General features: G+C 52.1%; 1 protein-coding gene across 1 annotated transcript in view; it reads right to left on the reverse strand.

The window, feature by feature from the left end:
• LOC148118415 (voltage-dependent P/Q-type calcium channel subunit alpha-1A-like) overlaps window positions 1-23,661 on the reverse strand; it is a 66,376-nt gene that overhangs the window by 32,280 nt on the left and 10,435 nt on the right. Inside the window, 18 exon segments of the mRNA XM_087900628.1 lie at window positions 1,073-1,109; window positions 1,112-1,154; window positions 1,156-1,179; window positions 1,747-1,806; window positions 2,569-2,698; window positions 4,357-4,495; window positions 5,767-6,212; window positions 12,469-12,622; window positions 12,625-12,703; window positions 12,705-12,876; window positions 12,878-13,126; window positions 15,336-15,442; window positions 18,673-18,752; window positions 18,866-18,925; window positions 18,928-18,982; window positions 21,992-22,064; window positions 22,326-22,457; window positions 22,560-22,672. Coding sequence (XP_087756754.1) covers window positions 1,073-1,109; window positions 1,112-1,154; window positions 1,156-1,179; window positions 1,747-1,806; window positions 2,569-2,698; window positions 4,357-4,495; window positions 5,767-6,212; window positions 12,469-12,622; window positions 12,625-12,703; window positions 12,705-12,876; window positions 12,878-13,126; window positions 15,336-15,442; window positions 18,673-18,752; window positions 18,866-18,925; window positions 18,928-18,982; window positions 21,992-22,064; window positions 22,326-22,457; window positions 22,560-22,672 — 2,153 coding nt within the window.

The raw sequence follows: 23,661 nt of genomic DNA on the forward strand, positions 1-23,661 counted from the left end.
CATCTGGCATGGCTACCTAGAAACCTGGATGGCAGAGCTCATGTACCATTGAGAATGGCCACTGAGACACTGGATACCACATCAAGTGGATGCACAGACCTCTGGGGACACTGAGATGACCATTCTGCACTTAAGTACCATCTTGAAATGATGGTGAGATTTCAAGTAACATCTTGGAATGGCTTCTGACCCCTTGAGTATATTTGAGAAGGCTTCCTAGAACTCAGCTGCCATCTTGGGATGGCCGTCTGCTTCTTGAGCACTGTCTTGAAATGGTTTCCAAGAACCTGGACTCCATTTTTGAAAGGCCATCTAGAACCTGGGTACCATCTTAGCTGTGCACCACCATCACCAGGCCTGAGCACCAACTTGCAATGGTCCCTAAACCCTAGAACATCATCTTGGGATGATGGTGAGAATTCATGTCATCTTAGAATGGTTGCCCGTTCTCCAGCACCACCACAAAGTGGGTGCCAGCTTGGAATGGGAACTCGGAACTTGGGTGCCATCTCGAAATGGTTGCCATTTTAAAATGTTCACTCAGAAATTGGGAACCATATTTGAAACTGCCACCTATAACCAGGGTGCCGTTGTGGAGAGTTGCCATAGTATATAACCTTGCTGAGGGCAGGGCATCCTAGGAGCCTTGGAAGGACAGAGACACATAGAAGCTGGCCACCAGGTGTATGGTGAGGAGCCTTGGGGAACAGGTGGGATCTCACGCACACTGCGTTCTGATTGCCTTTTCAGGGGCATCTCAAAGAGACAACATGTAGAGGGGCTGTGGGTAGGGAGATGAGATGTCCCCAGAGGCAAGACTACCAGAAGCAGCACAGCAAGAGGCCACCACCTTGCTGTGGGAGGAGTGGAAGGTGGCTCTGGTCCCTCCCTTCCTTCCTTCTTTAATGGTGATGGCATGCACAAAGCCAGTTGCAGCCCCACTGGGCATCCCCTGCCCGCCCCCACCCCCACTGGCCCACAGCTCTCGTTCCTGTCACAGAACTCTGGAATACGACCCACATCTGACAGTGGGACTCAGACTGAGGGTGGGGAGCCGGGCATGGAGACTTACATGAAGGCGAAGGCCACCAGGGCTCCACTGACAACTTGAAGTCCAAACTGTTCCAGAGGTCACGGAAATAGGCCCCCTGATGCCAAGACAAGGCCCAGGTCGATCATCTAGAGGGAGAGAACAGTTTGTTCAGAGCCCTCAACCCTTTGCTAGGATAACACCCTCTTGAGGAAGGAGGAACTGGCAGGATGACAAGTGGTCCTTCTGAGGAAAGGGAGCCTGACCTGACTCTGAAGCCCTCAAGCACAAGCATCAGAGTGTGCTCTGCCTGACCCCGCAGGAGACCATGCACCAGGAAGCCTTGTACACCATATTTGGAGCCTTCCAAGACTCTGTCTACCTCTTACTTCTTCTGTGATCCGTGGTTCTTGCCCTCGTCATGGCCCACTTGGTCCCTGACAATCCCCTCATCTGTCATCTGAGGGTGCTTGAGAGCGCTCTTGCAGAGTCCCAGAGCTCTCCACAGCTCTCACTTCCTTTGGTGTGCACACTAAAGTCCTCCTAGCCCCAGTCACGCCTTACTTCCCTGCTCTTCCCTGCCCTCCCCACTCCTTCCTCCCTCTCTCCACCACACTGTCTGGTGAATTCCCCTCACACACACTCAGCACATCTACTCTTGGGTTGAGCTTTTCTCTTCTCAGAAGGTCCGTGGATGTCCCCAATACTGTTCTTACCTTGATCACCATCTCAAAGGTAAACACGCCTGTGAAAACATAGTCAAAATACCGCAGCACCTGCACAGACAAACAAAGGGCCAGGAAACCCAATCACAGGCTTGCTCAACTCCTAGTAAGTCTACCAGCTGTCCACTGGGGTGCGGGAACACTGAAAATTCCTCAGAAGCAGAGCTTCCACCCAGGAGCTACACCCAGGCAGGATTAAAGATGTGTAGATTGTGAATCAAAGTGTCCAGCAGATGGCGGCAAATCCGACCGATTTACCCTGCTGAGGGCTGGTCACTAAGAGTGCCTGTTTTAAGTACTCCAAGCCGCTTGTGGACTAAGAGGGCCTTGGAGGAGTCCATTCCACTGTCCTTGGGGTGATGGGGTGGACGGGCCAGTGTCCACACTCAGGGCTCTCCTGTTTCCAGGAGTATCTTCTAAACTCTGGGGCCACCTGGCCATCTGGTTCTCTTTCACTTTGAGGGTACCACTCAGTCTGGGATGATGGAGCCTCCCCTTCCTCTCTCCACCATTCTGCCCAGAATTGGGCTCTAGTTGTTTCTGTCTGGATTAGCAAAAATGGCCAATGTCCCTGCTTCTAGCTTCAGGAGCCACCTAGGAAACTTTGGGTGGGGGGGGGCGCAGGAGCTACAGGTTCAAGGGCTGGTAATTACTGAACATGACAAGCAGCGGGTGCTTATAACCACCAGAGTCAGGCTCCTGCCTCCCTTAGGATAAGAGGCCCACTAGTCATATAATGGAACTGCAGGTGTGGCTCAGAGGTGAACGTCTATCTCGTCTACGTTTCAGATAGGGAGCAGAGCCAGGACTCACGTTGTTGCGGGGCACGTTGGGTTGCACAGGATCCTCAGCGGCCAACGCTATGCTGCTCATGGCAATGACCATGAGGATACACATCTCGAAGTAGTGCAGGTTTAGGATGTAATGGCACAGCCGGCGAAGGCTGTGGGCAGAGCAGGGAGCCACTCAGATTGCAGGCTCACGGGCCCTTCCCTCCACTCACGTACAGTCCAATTCCATTGCCCCACCCAGACCATCTGTCAAGGACTCCACAGGGCACTGGGTGGGTCCCATAGTCCAGTGCAGCTGGAAGCCCTCAGCTCCCTGAGACAGTCTTGTTACCTGTGGAAGAGTTCTTACTCTCCAAACAACTGAACTACTTGGTTTCTGAAGCTAGTGGAATCACTACTACTGATGATTCTGCAGGACATAGAAAGACTTCACTTACTTATTCTTTTAGTTAATTACATTATTTATTTGTGTGTGGGGATGGTGCTGTGCCAAGGCTCCCTGCACAGAGCACAGGACAGTTTGTGAGAGCTGACTCTGTGGTTCCTGGGAACGGAACTCAGGCTGGCAGGCTTCACAGCCTCTCTACCCACGGAGCCATTTCAAGGCTAGGTTTTCCATGTGTGAAATATTCCAGTGTCTAAAAGAAGAAACCGACAGTGGTGGCTCCTGTCAGTAATCTGAGCACAGGGAGGCTGTGGCTGAGGAATCACTAAGAGTTCAGGACATCTGGACTATGTTATGAGTTCAGGGCCAGTGTGGTCACAGAGTAAGATCTGGTCTGAAAACCAATTACACACACTCAAAACACACACACACACACACACACACACACACACAAAACACAACAAAACACACACACATATCGGCAAATCACACACACCCAAAACAAGACACACACACACACACACACACACACACACACACAAATACAACATTAACAATACATGCGCAAAACAAAACAAAAGACAAGGGCCAGTGAGCTGTAAGGCGCTCTCCCTGCTAACCTGGGCCCAGTGTCCAATCCCTGGAACCCACATGGAGATGGAAGGAGAACAATGACTCCAGGGTCTCTGTGGCCTCCACATGGGAGCCATGGCAAACACACACACACACACACACACACACACACACACACACCAGTGATAAATAAAATTAAAAACAAAACTCAAAACAAATCCCATCACTTCCACCATGAGCAGAAAACCTGAGCTGCAGCTTAGCTGGGGGAGCGCTTGCCTAGCACTCACGAAGCCTGGTCCAACCCCAGGGCCACCCAAACAAGCAAACCCTGGGCTGTTAGAAGCAGCCTGTTCTGGCTCAAGCCTCACCCGCTTTCACTGCACCAATGCTAAGAGGCTATTCTGAAAAAAAGTTGTAAATTTATAAAGCACTTGGAACAATACTTGACAGTAAGTGCCACTTAGACATTTGTTTAGTAAAGGAGAAAAACTGAACTTTAGAAAAAAGAGCCCAGAGCCCACATCTGTGGCGCCATGGTTATTCACAGAATTCAGATGCACGACTGCCACACAGGTCGTGCAGGTCGTGGACAGCACAAGGCAACAATTTCTAAAGGACACCTGTCCCAGCAGGGCACAGGTTGGTATTTACGGCAGTGGCTTCCATCTCATGGCAGGAAGGGGTCTTTTCCATGGTAGTCTGTTATGACAACCTTTTATCTCCGATGAGTGAAGCAAGAGGGTCTACTGAGGGTCTCAAGACTCAAGATGGTGCTGAAGAGAATCTATCTTCCACTGCCTGCCCCGCCCACCCTGGGGAGCCTGGCCAGGCCGCTGCTCCCATACTCACGGGTTGGTGGTGGAGAGGATGAACATGGAGCTGTAGGGCGGCATGGGCTTTGGGCCGTCCTCCCCGGGGTCTGCGTCCTCTTCCTCCTTCTTCTCTTCCTCTTTCTTTGGCAGTGGGTCTGGGTTAGCATTTTTGTTTACTGTTGGAACAAGAACAAACATGGGTTCCTCCATGATTACCCACAAAGCTCTAGACTCCTGGTCATTCCTGGAGCCAACGCTAAGCATAGGAACTGGGGAAGAGCTTCCTGTGCACCAGGCGTCCCTGACCCTGTGGGCTTGGTGCCTGTGCCCACCACCTGACAGAGAAGGGAATCCGGACACAGGGAAGTAACGTGGCTAGTCCAAGGTCACACAGCTGCCGGTGAACTGGCCCTAGAAGACCAGCTCCCACTCTACAGAGCAATGGTGCCTCTGCTCCCTTAGATTTTCTGATGTGACTAGGACCTGCATGGGGCAGCTACCCACAGAGTAGAGAACTCAGACCCTGTGAGAACACCCAGTCCTGACTGCAGCACCTCTCCCCTGGGCAGGCTCCACAGCCCTGTGTGGTTGTTTGTGGACAGGCTGAATCTCCCCTGGGGTCTGTTTCTTCATCCAAAAACTAATAACATTAGTTTATTATCAAGAACCATCACAGTGAAGTCAGTGGCACACACCTGTAATTCTGCCACCACAGGGAAAGAGAGACAGGAGGGTCACTTCTAGCTTAGGCATGGGCTACACAGTGAGATGCTATCTCAAAACACAGCAACCCTAAGCCAAAAACTGACTCACTCCTCACAGGAATGTACGCAGTTGTCTTTAGGGGCCGCAGTCCAGGTGGCCAAAGGAGTGAGGCCAATCCAAATAGGCCACACTGGTACGTGAGACATCTGATCTCCAGGAGAGAGAAGAGAGTGCAAGTGTTCCTAAGTGTGTGCTGCAGCCACAGCGGTTCTAAGAGACACAGACTCTGGGGTAAACAGACACTATCCTTGTTAGACATGGGGTCCTGGTTGGCCTTAAGGCCACTGTGCAGTTAAGGGTGGCCTTGAACTTGTGAACTTCCTGCCTCCACCTACCATGGCTGTAGGTTGTCTGTGGTGCTAGAGTGTCTAGGCAAGCACTCTACCAACCGGGCCAGGCCCCCAGCTCCTTCCTTGCTCACTGTGCCACTGGACCGTCTACAATGGTGATGCTTCCAGCTGTGCTGCACCCAAACTCCAAGCTGTCCCCAGGCCCCCAGTTTCCACTTGGGGTTCCTTTCTCCCCTGTGGTAGTGTGGGCTCTGTGGAGGGAAGGTAGGGTGTGGAGCGTGGCCTCAGGCCAAGTCCACTGAGGGCTGCACACAGGGTCTAGTGTTTCTTCCTCCCAAGACTGTGAGCAGGGACTGTGGAGAAAACGGCCCAGCAACCCTGCAGCTCCTCACCTTGGACCACAGTGTGGTTGAGGGGCGGGCAGGCTGGGGGGATCTCCACCGCCATGTGCTCGGGTTTCCTGGCAGTCTTCGCTGAGTTGGGCTGGGTGCTGTTGGGGTTGGTGACGATAAGGCTGTTCTCAGGGGTCTTGGGGGGGCCGGGGTTGGACGGGTTGCCCGGGTTGTTGGGCGTCCTGCGGCTGGCAGCGTTCTGGGGGTTGGTGGCCAAGGTGGGACCAGGATTGGTGCTGTTCCCGATCTTGGTGGGGCTTGGGGGAAGACCACTGTGGCCCAGGCTGTCATGGGAACTGACAGGCTCCGCAGTGGCCAACTTGTTATTCTTCATGTTGTCAAGGTCCTCGGCCAGTGGCAAGTCTTGGCGGCCCAGGTTCTGCTGGAATGGCCTGGTGGTGGACAGGTTGGGACCAGACATGGGGACCCGGGAGCCCTGGTTCTCTCTAAGGAGAGGATCAAAGTGGAAGAGTGCAGAACTGGTTAGGATCAGCATTGCAGCTGCCAGGACCAATACCCAGACCCACAGCATGGCCCAGGACAATCTGCTACACTACCCAGCTCATATGAGGCCCTGAGCATCATCCACCCCGAAAGAAAAAAAAAAAAACAATTATTTACTGATTCTACACTTCACAAAGCATTGCGCAGCTCCAGGCAGGTCAAGCGGTTATGAACTCTTATGAGCTTTTTGTAGTGTTGAGGAGGAGCTCAGAGCCTCACACAGGCTGTGGTAACCCTCTAACGCTGAGCCACATCCACACCCCTCACTGGGGACTCTAGGAAGGGGCTCTACCTCTGACTCATACCCCCAGTTCTACTGGGGATTTTTGCTAGCCCAGTGTGCAAAGCCCAAGCATAAATTTCCAGTCAACAGTTTGCTTTTTGAGACAGGGTTTCTCTGTGTAGCCCTGGATGTCCTGAAACTCACTCTGTAGACCAGGCTGGCCTTAAACACACAGAGAACCACCTGTTTCTGCCTCCTGAGTGCTGGGATTAAATGGGTGCACCGCCACACCCAGCTAAATTTTCAGTTAATTTTAATCCTTAAGTATCTTTAGGGAAGATTCAGAGGATACATAAAACTGAAGTTGGGCCCTGTCCCAGCGTCCAGAACAGGTGCTCTCTGTATTAAGTTAGTCTTATGCAGGCTCCCACTGCCAGCTGCCATGTACTTCTCCCTTGTGGTGTACTCTCCTGAGACCTAGAGACTGTTCTAGACCATAAAACAGCACCCTTCACTGCCTGCTTCCTGACTGACCCTCACTGCACAGTTCCTGACTGACCTCCTCTGCACACTTCCTGACTGATATCTGCACACTTCCTGACTGACCTCCTCTGCACACTTCCTGACTGACCTCCTCTGCACACTTCCTGACTGATCTCCTCTATAGGAATCCTGACTGACCTCCTCTGCACACTTCCTGGCTGCCCTCTTCTGCAGGCTTCCTGACACAGTTCCTGACAGCCTTCAATACTTCATGCATTACAGCTCCTGAAATGGATAACAAGATCAGCTCCATTTAACAGAGTAAGAAACTGAGGCAGAGGGGAAGACATTTGTCCCTGATGAACCTGCTCAGATGGGACTAAGCTGGAATCTGGTCCTATCTAGAAACCTTTAGCTCCAGCGTCACTCAGCAAAGTAAACAGGTGGTGATCAAAGTGGAGGTGTTGAGGAGTGTGTTAAAGGATCAGGATTCTATGCTATACAGGGAGAGTGAGCCAGGAAACCCACAACTGCAGTAACCCTCCTTGTACCAATGGGGAGTGGGTGGCCATGGTGACAGATGCAGCTGGAACTAGGCTGCAAACAGCTAACCCCCACTGGTCAGGAGACTAGTCCTAGGAGTGGCAGATGTCCGGTAGTTCACGGGTCTCTACCAGGAGTCTGGAGCTTGTGCCTCACTTGGACCCGTGTGGGAACCTGAGTTTAGCAACTACTGAACGGTGCAGGAATGGTGTTCTGGTGCAGGCTTCAGAGGGGAAGAGAATGGTGAGTGTAGAAATGGGAGTAGGGTTAAGCAGAACAGGAAAAATGACACTGTCAACATCCCAACAATGAAACACATGGGTGGGCTCTGGAAAAGGCCAGAGGGCAGCCTATGATAAGGAAAAGGACATGAAGATCACAGGAGCACCCAGCTCTCTGAAACAGAATCAAAATTTGAACCCCCCCCCCACCTTCCACCCTCAAGTCAGGGTTTCTCTGTGTAGCCCTGGCTGTTCTGGAATTTGCTCTATAGACCAGGATGGCCTCGAACTCACAGAGATCTGTGGCCTCTGTCTCCCATGTACTAGAATTAAAGACATGGGTCACCATGCCTGGCTGAGAATCAATGTCTTTTAAACAGTTTTACTCTGGTCTAGGCTAGCTCCAAACTCATGGCAGTCCTCCTGCCTCAGCTTTCTGGGTGCAGGTTTCTAGGCACGCACCATCATACCAAGTTCTAAGGTTTTTGATGTCTGTAGCAAAGAGAGCCTGAGTATTACTAATAGTATGATATGTATACACCGAGTGCTCACACGATGCTGAAACACTTGATATGGCCTTTTGTTGTTTATTTTGAGACAAGGTTTCTCTATGTAACCTGGCTGACCTAGAACTTTCAATATAGACCAGACTGGTCCTGAACCCACAGAGACTCACCTGCCTTTGCCTCCTGAGAGTGCACCATCATGCCTGGTGAACTGATATGTTTGTACTGTGGTTCACCTTTTCCCACTACAGATTCTGCATGTGGGGACTGAACTGATCGATCTGTTAGTGCCTGTGAGTCTGTGTGCCACCTGAGAATCTGGGAGCCTGGTACCCCTGGAGACCATAAGAGAGCGTCAGATCCCATGGAACTGGAGTTACAGAAGGTGGTGAATCTCCATGTGGGGCGTTGGGGACCGAACCTGAGTTTTCCATGCAAGCAGAAAGTGATCCTAAGCGCTGAGCTCTCTCTCCAGACCCAAGACTGAAAATATATTAAAAAAAAAAAAACCTGATACACTTTCCCCTCACCTCTTTCCTAAAGAATACAGAATATACAGCTGGGTAGTGGTGCCTTTAATCCCAGCACCCTCTGAGTTCAAGGCCAGCCTGGTCTACAGAGTGACTTCCAGGACAGTCAGGGCTACACAGAGAAACCCTGTGTCAAAGAAGAAAATACAGAATATATCAATGATTTTACCCAGTACTGGTCCCTGCATGCTGCAACAAGGATGTGCTCACTGGGGCAACAGGGGCATTACTGGTGTGGGGGTGACCACTGCTTACCGACTGAATTTGAGGGCTGTTCCACAGCAGAGAATTCATGCCTAGAACTGTAAACCTGATGAGTGTGGAGGTCATAGGCTCTAGAGGGGAACCTACTGTTGGTTTTTTGCTAAATGGCCACATTGTCAATCTGCTTTCTAAATTTTGTTTGAAAAATAGAGTCTAATAGCTGCCCATAGAGTGCTTGCACTGCATCAGGAATTCTAAGTTACCTGGAGATGATCTGGAGCCCACAGAAGAGGAGTGTGGGTTCCATGTAGATACTAGGCTGTTTTACAGATGGAGCCCAAACGTGTAGATTTTGCTATCCCAGAGGGCCTCCAAATGACCCCTAAAGACATCCAAAAATGGCTAAACATAGAACTGCTACTAATTCCGTAATTCTACCATGCTACATTTACTGAGTACTTGTTGGCTCAGCATCTCTCAACACAGTTCATGTCTCTGCTTTCATTTAAACCTGTACATTTTACCCTACTGCTCACCACATCTGAAGAAATGGGGACCAGAAAGGTAAGGTGACATACTGATAGTATCACAGCCAGGCAGGGATGGGCAGGCGTACTGAGAGTCCCTGCACTGCAGCCCCAGGTTCTGCTCATGGTATGACTGACTTTCAACGTTCTGCAGGGATGGGGTGTGGCTCAGTTAATAAGGGTGCTTGCCGAGTGTGAACAAAGCCGTGGGTTCCATTCCCAGCACCAAATAAACCTTGATGTGGTGGTATATATCTGTAATCCCAGCAGGCAGGATGACCAGTCACCATGAGGTCCTATCTCAGAACAACAGAAAACCCTCCTCCGGGAACACTTTTAGGAATAGCCATTCTGTCCTCATCACCCTGCCTCCTTTGGTACAGCAGCAGCAGACACAATACAGGGACAAAGCCCCTCCTCACATCTTTGGTTGCTCCTTACCCTCTTAAGGGAGCCAGAGTCCTACTAACCCATCTCTGGCCCTTTGCCCCCTCCCTCACATCCTGTAAGCTGGCTGTCTTCTGAGTGATTCCAGGACCTTAACATGTAATGTTCTTGCCCAAAACGCTCTATTTTTCTCTAGCTGCTCTTCTTGTGGTCTGGTCCATCTTGGTCACGTTTCTCAGAATGTCTCTGCTATGTTTTTAATGTGTTTGCCCCAGTACCCAGACTCATGTACTGAGAAACCTAATCCCTAAATTTGCCTGATGATGGTATTTGGAGGTAAGTGGGGCTAGATAAGGTCTCAAGGGCATGGTTCCCATGATGGATGAGTGGCATTCTGAGAGAAAGAAGAGACTGGAATAGTCATGACGGCCCTGGGTCACTCACCGTGGGAGTCCCTTACCATGTTTGGATGCAGCAACAAGCCCTCAGAGTGCTGGCGTTGTGCCCTGTGACTCTGCAGCCTCCAGAACAGGAAGCTGGACAAACTTCCACTCTTTCTAAATGAGTAACCAACCTCAGGCATTTGGTTACAGCAGTGGAAATGGATAAAACCAACTTTGAAGGCCCCAAACACCTGCAGCTACTGGCTGGAATTCAGTCTGGGCTAGATTACAGCTGGCCTTTCTCACACTTCTCTGAGCAGAGGGAAACACCCAGGAGAGAAAACTCTAGGGAAAGAATGATTTGGAACAATGGTGTTTAAGGGAGCACGGTGCAGACAGAGGTGGTGATATAACCGAGGAGGGCTGTGGGCATTAGGAGTGGGAAGAGTGTGAGTCAGTATCCATGACCAGGACCAGCCCTCCAGAAGGAGTCGTCCCTCCTTCTCCTCAACCAGTCCTCTCACCCCCCCTCTCTGATACAGGATTTCCCTGTGTATCCCAGGCTGGCCTGAGCTTGTGACCCCCCCCCCCCCCGCATCTACCTGGTAGTGATTTTTGTCTGCAGACCCTTGTCTAAACGCATTTGGTTGAGAATCCCACTACTCGGTATGTGGTCCTGGGACCTGCACTGGGCTCCTCTTGTTAGGAACATAGTCTCATTGAAGCCTGAGTCCCACCCAGTCACGAGTTGTGTCTTGCAGGCTGGTAAAACACCTGACACCTCGGGACCCACACAGCAGAAGAGAAAGCTGACTCTGGCAGGTTGTACAAATACCCCTTTCCCATAGACCGGGGGCAGATTTAGTACATCCTTCAAGAAACCAGTGTGACGCTCTCATAGCAATAAGAAGGAGGATCAAGAGGACACTAAATTATGATTATGATTATGATTATGATTATTACTATGGATGTCGCACTGGGTAGTCTCAAACTCTCTATGTAGCCAAGGCTAGCCTTGAAGTCCAGATCCTCCTGCCCCACCTCCCAAGTACTGGGATCATAGGAATAACACCACACTTGGCTTGTATTTTATAACAGATGTTGCTATCAACACAGAAGTCCCTGGGCTCTCTATAGAGAGTTCCTTTATGGTCTTCCGTGAAACATTACAAAATATTATGGGAAAGATAAGAAGAAAACAGCTACTGGTGGGGTACTGTCAAGGAAGGTGGCTCCCTTTCTGTCTTGGAGATCAGCCCTCCCTCCCCCATCAAGTAAGCAAAGGACTGGCAAGATGACAGTCGCAGACGCTTCGCACACATGAGCACCCCTGCGAGCCCTTGGCAGAGGTGACTTATTTAACTCTAGCAATGACTGGGTCATTTCTGGGGAGTCCGATCATCAGATGAGAACACTGATGCCAAGAATGCACTAATTCACCCAGCGGTGGTGGCGCACGCCGTTAATCCCAGCACTCGGAAGGCAGAGGCAGGTGGATCTCTGCGAATTCGAGACCAGCCTGGTCTACAAGAGCTAGTTCCAGGACAGGCTCCAAAGCTACAGAAAAACCCTGTCTCGAAAACCCAAAAAAGAACGCACTAATTCAACAGTAAACAGCAAAGAATGAAAAAGCTACACGAATCTGGTGGAGACTATGGGCTCTCTCTAGGGCCTGTGCAAGACGTACAATGCCTTAGTCCTCTAGCCGTTTTGAAAGCCAAGACGGCAGCACCCTAGACTTCTTGTATATAATGCTGGGATGGGATGTAGTTCAGTAGTAGAGTCCCTGCCTCGAATCCTGCAGTAAGGGGCTGAGGGCGTGACTCAGCAGTAGGGGGCAGGCCTAGAGTCCTCCAGTGAGGAGCTGGGGTATAGCTCAGTGATAGATGCTAGCCTAGAATTCCCCTGTGACAGGCTGGCTCTGCTGTAGAGTGCCAACCTAAAATCCTTCACTGAGGGGCGTAGCTCTGTTGTGGACTCTTGTATATGAGACCCTGGGTTCATCCCAGCACAGAACTACATCTGTTTCCCCAACTACTAACCCCGGGCTGTGGGCCCTGGGTACATCCCCATCCCCACCGCTTCCAGTATTCTAGGCCTGGCGACTGTTCACTCTAGTTACCGGGGAAACTTCTCGGCCCGGCCCAGAGTGAAGATCCAACTGGGCACATCCCTCCCGGAGCCCACTCACTTCCTGTGCCGGTGCCTGCGCTCCCTGTCGTAGTGGGCGGGCGGCCCATGTCGATGTCGCCGCCTGCGCTCCCCATCGTCGCCATCGCCGTCGGCAGCACGAGCCGGCCTGGTGGCATCGCAGGGACGAGGCCTGCGCTCCGGCCTGTCTTCGAGTTCATCCCTGGCCGGCGGCGAGCGCGGTGACGTCGAGGCTCCCCGTCAGCCCCAGGCCGGTGCGCCTGGCGGCCGGCTGGGCGCGTCCCTGGCCTTGGTGAGCGTGGTGTCCTCGTCCCAGGGCGCATGCTCGCGGGGAGGCACGTGCTCGCACTGCTGTGGCTCGCTCTTTTGGCCATACGGGCCTTCCCGGCCAGGCGCGCGCTCAGAACTCCCGGTCCAGGCGAGCCGCGCGGCGGGGTCGCGCGGTTGGGCGCAGCGCATTGGGCGCGCGGCCCTTGTTGGTATTGTTACTGCGGTTCTCCTGCAGGTCCACCATGAGCAGCCGGTTCAGGTGCGTCTTGACGTCGGGCCGCAGTGGGCGCGCATAGGCGGTGGGCCAGCACTCGGCTGCGTCCCCGTACAGCGCCTCGCGGCTGGCCAGCAGGTAGTGCTTGTGCATCTCACTAGTGCACTGCTCCCACACCGACTTGGCCGGCTTCTGGTTCTTCTGCTGCTCCTTTCTGCAAGGCATGAAGGAGGCTGCTTGCCGTGCCATGCGGCTGTGGGTGAAGGTGGTCAGATAGCGAGGACTGCGACCCCCCTCCCCCGCGACTCCAGAGGGTTCTTTCAACTTCATAAATTGATGTATGCATTTGTATGTAAGTGTGCCCTGGCCACAGCAAGTGTGTGAAAGGTAGAGGACGACTATCTGCAGTCGGTTCTCTTCCACTGTGTAAGCTCCTAGGGACTGAATTCAGGTGTGGGGCCTTTACTTAATGGCCCTTTCTTTTGGATTGCTGAGTAGGGGTCAGTTTCCCACTTTAGGAGGCAGGGTCTACTTGGAGGAAGGTTATTTAGAGCCTACCTCTGAAGGGCATATTGGCACCTCCCTTCTCTTCTCCAGCACCGTGAGCTGAGCAGTTTGGTTCCATTATGGGCTTCCATTAAAATGCCCTGCCTCACCACAGGCTCCAGCTGTCTCAGCAGGAGCGCTCCTGCCTAGATTCTACCAGAGAGGGACTGGGTGTGTGATTCACTGGTGAAGGCCTGGCTGCCTACCACGTGTGAGTCCCTGGGTTCCATCCCCACTGCCAGAATGAATCAATGAATGAGTACATAAATAATTTAAACAGTAGTACATAAAGTCAATGCTTGATCCTTTTCTTCCAAGTTGTGGGCAGCTGGGGTGTGCAGGTAGGGGCAACTGGTGTGTGCAGGTAAGGGCTGTGGGCAGCTGGGGTGCGCAGGTAGGGGTTGTGGGCAGCTGGAGTATGCAGGTAGGGGTTGTGGGGCAGCTGGTGTGTGCAGGTAGGGGTTGTGGGCAGCTGGGGTGTGCGGGTAGGGGTTGTGGAGCAGCTGGAGTATGCAGGTAGGGGTTGTGGGGCAGCTGGTGTGTGCAGGTAGGGGTTGTGGGCAGCTGGGGTGCGCAGGTAGGGGTGTGGACAGCTGGGGTGCGCAGGTAGGGGTTGTGGGCAGCTGGGGTGTGCGGGTAGGGGTTGTGGGCAGCTGGAGTATGCAGGTAGGGGTTGTAAGAAGTTGGGGTGTGCAGATAAGGGTTGTGGGCAGCTGGGGTGCACAGGTAGGGGCTGTGGGAAGCTGGTGTGTGCAGGTAGGGGTTGTAAGAAACTGGGGTGTGCAGGTAGGGCTTGTAAGAAGCTGGGGTGCACAAGTAGGGGTTGTAAGAAGCTGGGGTGCACAGGTAGGGGTTGTGGGCAGCTCTAGAGGAAAGCAGTTGTGCCTGCCTTTGGGATAGCACTGGCACTATGGAAGTCTGCCCTGCCATAGCCACTTCCCCTGGCTATCAGCAGGGGTGTGGTTCTGAATGTGGGTGTTTGGGAACCTCCCTTTAAGGAAGACACTTTCACGGTAACTGTGCAATGTCTGCCCCACTTTTAGAATACGGCCTGAACCCAGCTGCACCCACCATCCTGCTTAGTTCGCCCCTCTTTTGTATGGCCAGCCCAGCATCTTGATTCTGACCTTCAGCCCACACAACCACTCCCACAGTCTGTTACCCCACGAATAACCAGAGGGTACCTGTGAGCATCCGAGTCTGGTCTGGACACTGCACTGCTCAAGAACCCTCTTTGGCTCTCAGGATCCAGAACCCAAGTTTACTCGGTGGCCCTCAAGACTTAGCCCACTCCGCCCCGCTCCATGTCTGTCTCCTCATCCCTCTTTCCCATCCCTGAAACACCCCTGCCTCAGAGCCTTCCCTCTCTCACTTCTTTCGAGTTTGTTTCCTTCTAACCGAGACCTTGCCTAACAAGTTTGTTTTCTGGATCAGGATCCTACTGTGTCTAGTCTGGACCCAGCTGTCCTTGAAATCATACACGTCTGCCTGTCTCTGCCTCCAGAGTGAGGTGTGTGCCAACACACCTGGCTATAAAGTCACCGCTTTGGGGGATGGAGTGAAGCTCGGTGGCAGAGCACTGGCCTGGGGTGCACACACAGGGCACACAGGGCACAGAAGGGCGGAATGGCTCGAATTCCTCATTCCTCACCCTCTGCCCCTTCCCAGCTGCTTCCTGGAGGCTCCACAGTGTGCAGTTTACTCAGTCATCTCACTTCTTATTTGTCAACCCTGGACTTGAACAGCGACACAGAAGTGTCCGTCCCGCCCCACATGGATGCTGCTTTCCCAGCCTCTCCCAGGCTCAGCCCTGAAGGGCCACCCTGACCCTCCCCACATCCTTGCCTGAGTGGCACCCGAGGCTTGGGGACACTTACACAGCTATAGACATGTTGGCCGCAGACAGGGGACTCACTTCTGCTACCTCCTTGGCTTTCTGCAGTGCCAGTTTCTGGTTGGCTGCCTCCTCCTCTTCTTGTTCATCCTAGGAAGCAAATGGGATTCCTGTGCACAAGAACAGGCCTGGGGCTCACTTCCCACCTTGCTGCCAGCCGGGGCAAAATCTGCAGTACTGAGAAACAAGTTCGGCCTGGACCTTAACCAGTTGGAACTAAGGCCCCCAGTCATACTGGGTGGTGAAATGTACCCCTTGTGTACAGGCTGGCTCTCTAGCCCATTAACCCTCTGTAGCCCCGCTGGTCTGGAACCTGAGATCGCTCTGGCTCAGCACTCCCCAGTGCTGGAATAACAGGCATTTGTGAGCATGCCTGGCTCCTCCTACCGTCTTTTCCCCAACTTCTTTTCTGGTGCTGGGGAAGGACCCTGAGGCTTAACGGCAGCTGGAACTGAGCTGTCAGGGAGCTGCACCCCTAGACCTGAGCCTGTGGGTGTTCTGTGCTTTTCAGTTGTTTAAATGCTCTGAACCGCGCCCTTAAACATCAGGTAGCCCCAAAGGCAGAGCCACAGCATATACAACTGTCAACAGTGTGGGGGGGCAGCTGGGGTCCCTAAGGTCTATCGTCAGCCTCTGGGAAGATGGGGAGGGGGAGGGCTCTATGCTTAAGTCCATGGCCTAGATGGACCATCAAAGGCTGGATGTGCTGGCGCACGCCTTTAATCACAGCACTCAGGAGACAGAGACTGGAAGATTGCTATGAGTTCAAGGCCAGCCTGGTCTACAAAGCGAGTTCTAGAGCAGTCAAGGTTATAAAGTGAGACCCTGTCTCAAGGGAAAAAATATAGAGAGAGAGAGACCCACCAAGACTAGGAGCCCTGGGGCAGGGCTACAGGATGGCTACCCCTACCTTCTGAGTTCTTCTGGGACCAGGAGTAATCTCCACCTTAAAATCTGTCAGTGACAAGGAGGTAGGGTGTCTCCTCTCCAGGCACCATGCCTAGCATAGCGTAGAACCAAGTCCTGGAAGCATCTGCCTCAACAACACTGAAAAAACAGGTTCCCAGGCCCCTGGCAGCACCTGCAGACCCAGGGCTGCCTCCCAGAATCTGCATTTTCGGCAAGTTCCCAGGAGGGCATGGAACAATTCAGGGTTAAGCATCTTGTGTGCAGTGGAGAAGACCACACGTTTCAGATTCAGACAGCAGGGTTCAAATCCCAGCCTTTCCACTTATTGCCATGTGACCTTCAGCAGGTCTCTTAGTTTCTCTGTGTCTTCTCTTCATCACCCGAACTTCGAAGACTCTGACTCACCCCGCTGCACTTTTCTCAGCACCATCTGGTAAACTGTGGTTTTACAAATGTGTCTGATTCCTGGCCTGTCTCCACAGCCTGGATTCCTGCACCAAGAGGCCAGGCATCTTAGTGTCATGCACTGCTACAACCCCGGCTTCTAGGCCAGGGCTGTGCTCACTGCAGGCGCTCAGTACGTGATTGCTGGCTAAGGGATGGCCTGCATAAACAGGGGCTCCAGGTGCCTTCCTTTGCTTGAGGATCACACCTGTGTGAAACATGTACAACAGAAAGGGAAGATGGGGTGTGTAGGGGAATGGCCACCTTCACTTTGGAGTGTAGCTGGCCTGTCTTCCCATGCTAGCCTCCTGTATCTTGGATGAGCACTCGGCTGGATCGACCTGTGGTGACACATGCCAGCCAGTTCCATAGTGGCTGAACTCTTGGCTTCACGCCTGGGGTGGGAGACTTATGCTCTTCCCCGATGGAGGTGGGGCCAGGAAATCCTCCCTCCCTCCCTCCTGCCAGGGTCAACAGATGGAGGGTTGGCAGTCCTACCTCTGTAGCCCCAGTGTCTGAGTTCTGAGGCACTGGGGATGAGACCGTGAAGCTGAAACTAGGGGAATTCCAGGGCTACCAGGAAGAGCCTGCCTGTAAGCGCTGTGTGGTTTTTAATTTTGCCGAGTCAGCTATGACCACAAAGAAGATGCCTCTGTCCTGACACCAAGGTGGAGGCCCCACCAACCATCACCCCTGGGGTCTCTTCCCCCAGGTGGAAGCACCCGTCTCTGAGCACACAGCCTCCATGCATCACCTTGTCCAGTTTCCTTTGTGTAGTGTGTATCCTGGCAACCCTGTTCACAGGCTAGCCCACCACAGGCCATGAGATGCATTGCTGAAAGCAGTACTACCTCCCCTGTCTCCTATGCTGCCTTGAGGGGCACATGATACCCCAGATAACTCACTGTCACTGAGTATGAATGAAGACCTGGGCTTCATCTCACCCAGGTGGCTCTTCTTCCCACTTTGACATTCTCCCTGTCCCATCTCTTTTCCTCTGTCCTTTGCAGGGTTGCAAGGTTCTGTCTTTGCTCTCCTAGTTCCTAGTGTATGGCACATGCATCTACCCTCCCTGGCCTCAGTTTTCCCACTCCCACTGTGGAGTGAGGATATATGTCTATGTCTGTGTGCACGCACACACACACACACACACACACACACATACACACACACACACACACACACTTTTGGGGGGAAAGGAAGACAGGCTCTTGTTATGTAGCACAGATTGGTCTTAAACTTGCAATCCTCCTGCCTTAGTGCTGTGCTCACAGGCATGCGCCACCATGCTGGCTGCACAATGCTTTATGTAGTGGCCATAGCCGTCATACCATCTTGGACAAGGGATTTTGCCTTTCTGACTCTCCAAAGGGAGACTGGAGTAGTGTGTGGCACCCAAACACCATAGTTCTTTACTGTTGTCTCTTGGAAGGCCAGCCTGCAGGAAATTCATCTGGCCAGCCCCTCAACACATGGTCACAGGTGGTAAATATGCCCTCAGCCCCATTCTCTGTCCTCCCAGGCAGCCGACCTGTGAGCATCCTGTCTCTTGGCCTCCCATCAGCTGTCCCTAGCAGGCTCCATATGGAAGCCAGAGGGAAGGCGCAGTGGGAAGTATATTCCTGGACACTATATCTGAGCCTTGCCATGGTTCTGCATTTCCCGAGGTCCAGCTCTATCTGTGGCCTCATCAAGTCACTTTTTGGCCCGCCCTCTGCTTGGTAGTGGTGCCCATTACCCTGGAACTCCTTATTCCTCAAGTCCTTGGGTGTAGCTGACTATCTGTCCTCAGTAGACACCTTGCTATCCGCTTTCCCTTCTGGGCTGTAAACCGGCTTGATCAGGGATGGCATGGCTCCAGGAGAAGCACCCAATGCTCCATCCCCAGCAAGAGCCCTGACCCCGTCCATCCATCCCCACATCCTTCCACCCCCTGCTGTCATGATCTGCCCTGAGCAGGTGGTTACTGTGTCCTCCACCTTGGTGAGCTCCTGGGCATTGGGCAGGTTGTTCACTGCGATATCCAAGAACACATTCAGCAGGGTGTCTGCATGTCAAGTCAGGGAAAGCAGCTGATGGGAGCACTGCCCAGAGCCTGGGTATCTAGGTTCCTACTCCAACGCCCACACCCAGTCTGTCCCTGGTCCCCAGGAAAGATACAGTTCCTGAAGAGGGTGAGGACGATGAAGTAGATGGAGAACACCATGCCGCCTTGCACACACCCCGAGACTTGATCCCATCATACATGACCTCTTTCTAATCCTCGCCCGTCAGAATCTGAAAGACAGGGACAGACACACAGCCAAGCCCCTCTCAGCCAGCAGCTCGTTGGAGTCACAGCTGCAGCCATGATCCATCAGCCCAAGGTCTTCATTGACCTCATGTGAACTCCCATCTCTGTGCCTGTAACTGGGGGTTCCCAATCTGGCGTGGGAAATAGGGGACTTGGGTGTCTCATGGCTTGCTGTAATCCTGTCTTTGATGTGACACAAGGGTTTGCTCTGGGCTGCACGGGTCAGAGCACAGGCTCAGCTTCCAGTGAGTTGGTATTTGGTAATTTAGCAAGACCCTGTCTCAAATAAACAGACAGAAAAACAATAATTTTAAATGGCAGGAGTCCTGGGGTTGTTGCTCAGTGGCAGAGTTCTTGCCTAGCTATCTGACATGGTTAATGAACCTGTGAGCTGTATGATGTGAGATTCCTGCTAGTGTAAGAAGAAAGAAAGAGAGAGTGAGAGAGGTCTGGGGATGCAGCTCAGTAATAGAATACTTGCCTAGCATGTATAAACCCTGGTGTTTTTTTTCCCCTTTTCAAGACAGGGTTTCTCTGTGTAGCTCTGGCTATCCTGGAACTCACTTTGCGGACCAGGCCGGCCTCGAACTCACAGAGATCCACCTGCCTCTGCCTCATGACTGCTGAGATTAAAGGTATGTGCTACCACTGCCTGGCCGAAACCTGGGGTTCTAGCCCCAGGATTGCATAGACCAGGCATGTGACACAAGCCTGTCATCCCAGCGCTGGGGAGGTGGAGGCACAAAGATGAGGAATTTAAGGCCAGCCTTAGCTCTATAGCTAGCATGAGGCTAGCCTGGGCCACATGAGACCCTGTCACAAAAAGGGTAATTTATGGAGCAAGATTCCACTGTGGACATTTTGGGGTTCAGCCTTGTGAGGTGAGGGAGCTAAGGTGTGTACCCACCCAAGACTGCTCCTGTGGCAATGTACAAAGGCAGGTCACACACTGGGAGCGAACAGCTGGAGCAAAAGGTGGCAGTCCCTCTGATGAGCATGGAGGAGAAGACACGGGATACCAGGCTTTCTCGTGTGTGTGTGTGTTGGAGGTAGGGTTTTGTGTAGCTAGCTGCCTTCAAACTTCCCAAATAAGTAAGGATGACTTTGAACACCTGATCCTCTTGCTTCCCCCACGTCAGTGCTGGGATGACAGGCATGTGCCACCGTATCTGGCTCCAAAAAGATACTTGAGCAGTGCTCAAATGCTTGAATAAATCGAGAGTGTGATGTGAGTTCATATAAGTTTGGCACAGAAAGACAGATTGACCTAGCGGATGGACTAGCTGATTAGAGGCCAGGGAGGGAAGTGGAGAAGCCCCCACGAAGAGCAGTGGGGAGAGAGGGACAATGGTGCGTGGCATCTTACGTACAGCCGTGATGCTCTAGGCTGTATGATGTGCTGAGCCCCAAGGCCATGTACACGGTGTCAACATTCTGCCATGCCATAATTCCCACCCTACGTAGATAATCATCCCATAGTCTTTAAAAAGTTTTCTCCCTCTCTTTAAAGATAAACACATAATTATGTGTATGTGGTGTGTGTCTGTGTGTGGGTTTGTACACAAATGGAGATGTCCTCAGAGGCCAGAAGAGGGTGTCAGATTCCTTGGAGCTGGACTTACAGGTGGTTGTGAGCCACTGACATGGGTGCTGGCAATTGAACTCGGGCCCTCTGAGCAGTACATGCTATTAATGGCTCCTTCCTTCCTTCCTTTCTTCCTTTTTCCTTTGAGAGCCTAGGCCATCTTCAAATTTAAGTTACACTTATGTATTTTTTAGTGTGTGTGTGTGTGTGTGTGTGTGTGTGTGTGTGTGCACTTATGTGCACACTCACGCATATGTCACAGTGCTAGTGTGGAGGTCAGAAGACAACATGTGGAAGTCAGTTCTCTCCTTCCACCACATGAGTCCCAGAGATCAAACCCAACTTGTCAGACTTGGAAACAAACACCTTTGCCTACTGAGGCATCTCATCCATCTTTTAATTTTTGAGTCGGGGGTCTCACTGAATAGACCAGGCTGGCCTCAAATTGTAGGCCACATCTTCTATACAATCCTTTTCTCTCCCAAAGAAAAAATTAAATTTGAATAAACCTAGAGATTTCTGATCAGCCAGTCCCCAAGCTTTAGTGTAGGTGCCCCAAGAAGATGCAAGCCTCCTTATCCTGGAAAATGTGGAGACACTTGCTTCCAAGACAGGCAGATGCATTAACCAGGTCTTTTCCTTTTTGTTTCCGGCGGGGTCTCACAGCCTGGCCTTGAACCGGATCTCCTCCAGTCTCAGCCTCTGAGTACTAGGATTATTACCCCAGGTTCTCTTTCCTTTTTGGTTTTCCTTTCCACTCCTCTCCTTCCCCGACTCCTTTCTGTTTTCAGCAGTGTTTTATGTAGCCCAGACTGACTCCAAGTTCATTATGAACTGATAATGACGATCTCCTACTTCCTCTTGCCCCAAGTCCTGGGGTGATAGTCTAGTGTGCATCATGCCCAGCCAGCTTTACTGGCAGACCCTGGAGGGATGGTTTTGCCCTGGGGAAGCCAATTCCTAGAGATGGGGAAGAGTCTGCCTATTGCTCTGATATAGAACAGCTTACCCTGACAGCTGTCAGAGTCACGACTGCAGGGGCAGATGCTCCGCTTTACTTGCTCCTTCTCACGAAAACCACAAGCAAGGCTCTTCGGTACCCCAAGTACCCCTGGTACCGTCCTCTGTGGTCCTGTAGGGCATCCTATACTCTCTTGGGATGTACAAGTGACAAGCTATCTTCTCCTCTGTGTGTGCATGTGTGTGTGTGCACGTATGTATGTCTGTATTTGGGTTGGAATCCAGGGCCTCATATGCTAAATAAATGCTCTAACACTGAGCTACATCTCCAGCAACAATAAAAACAAGCATTCCAAAACAGTCGGGAAAGGGAAGAAATGAAGGAATTCAGGGATGCTCCAGCTTGCCCTGTGGTTAGGGGCCCGCATCGGGCTGAGAAAGTTCATACCTGAAACACAGTTATTATTGCTGCTGGGAAAGTGTCGAAGTTGGTGGGAGGAGTCCCCTCATCAAAATTAAACCTGTGGACAGCAAGGACATTCTGTGTTAGTCCTTCCACTCTGAACAGTTTCTGGTTTCCATAGTAACGTGTAGAGTATCTGTTCCTCAGGAAGATAATACTGTATTTCGTACCCAGAAGCTCACTGCCCTACATGACCATTCGTGTCCTGAGGGCAAGTCACAGGATGAGGTTAGCTTGAAGAGGCCGGGTGGTGGTGGGCGTGTCACGGAAGCTGAGCAGGAGTCCTGGGTGGGATGTCCAGGTGTCAGGCAGTACTTACTGGCCATCAAATAGCTGCATCCCCAAGAGGGCAAAGACAACGATGAACAGGAAGAGGAGGAACAACAGACTTATGATGGACTTCATGGAGTTGAGGAGGGAGACAACCAGGTTTCTGAGAGATGCCCAGTACCTGCTGACAGAAGCCAAGGTAGGGATCAGAGCAGGGTATGCACGCTAGGCAGGGTGCCCTCCTCATCCTCTCATCAGAGTGCTAAGAAACCTCAAAACTTACTTTGTGACTTTGAAAATACGCAGTAACCTGAGAGCTCGTAACACGCTGATTCCAAAGGATGTGCCAGGTTTTATGACAGCCCAGATGACTTCAAAGATGCTCCCAATGATGACCTGCAACAGAGGACCTAGTCTCAAGGTCGCGGTTGACCTCAAAACTCCCACCCATTTCCAGGGCCTGAACCAGGTCCACCCCTCAGGGCACATAGTGGTCTCTATGGGGGAAGTCTCCACAGGTTAGGGTTAGGCTTATAGGAAGCCTGTGAGGCTGGTAAGAGGTAGGGCCTGGCTGGAGGATCACCAGGGGTCAAAACCCCTCCTCCTTTAGGTTGTTTCTGTCAGGTTTTGTTTGTATGTTTTGTTTTTGAGACAGGGTTTTCCTGCGTAGCCCTGGCTCTCTTGGAGCTCACTCCGTAGACCAGGCTGTCCTCCAACCCAGAGATCTCCCTCTGCCTCCAAGCGCTGGGATTAAAAGTGCGCACCAGCGTGCCTGGGCATCTGTCAGGTATTTTGTCACAGAGACTAACAGATGGTGGCCCAAATTCATCTTTTCCCTCTATGTTTCTATTTATTAAAAGCTCACATAGGTCTGATATCCCAGCACTTGGAGGCTGAGGCAGGAGGATCACTGGAAGTTGGAGGCCAGCCTTGGCTACAAAGAAACACTGTTTCAATATCTCTCTCTCTCTCTCTCTCTCTCTCTCTCTCACACACACACACACACACACACAAACAAACACACACATTCTCCCCCCACACTCACATACTCATACACTCTCTCTCACACACACACTCTCCCCCACACTCACACACACTTTCTCTCTCACACAGATGCACACTCACACTCACACACACACTCTCTCACACTCTTTCACTCTCTCTCTCTCTCACACACACACACACATTCCCTCTCTCTCACACACACAGCCATGAAGCACACACTATAAAATTAACCCTCCGGGTACACGGAGGCATCCACAAGAGCCTATTGTCTGCCCAGGCCGCCCTGCAGCCTCAGAGATGCCCCATGCATCTATCCCCTCCTGAGCCACGGTGCTGAGGATCTTTGACTGCTTCCTGTCTGGGGTCTGCCTCCTTGGCCA

The sequence above is a fragment of the Myodes glareolus genome, chromosome 22, assembly GCF_982192425.1.
Source record: "Myodes glareolus chromosome 22, mMyoGla1.1, whole genome shotgun sequence".
Lineage (NCBI taxonomy): Eukaryota > Metazoa > Chordata > Mammalia > Rodentia > Cricetidae > Myodes > Myodes glareolus.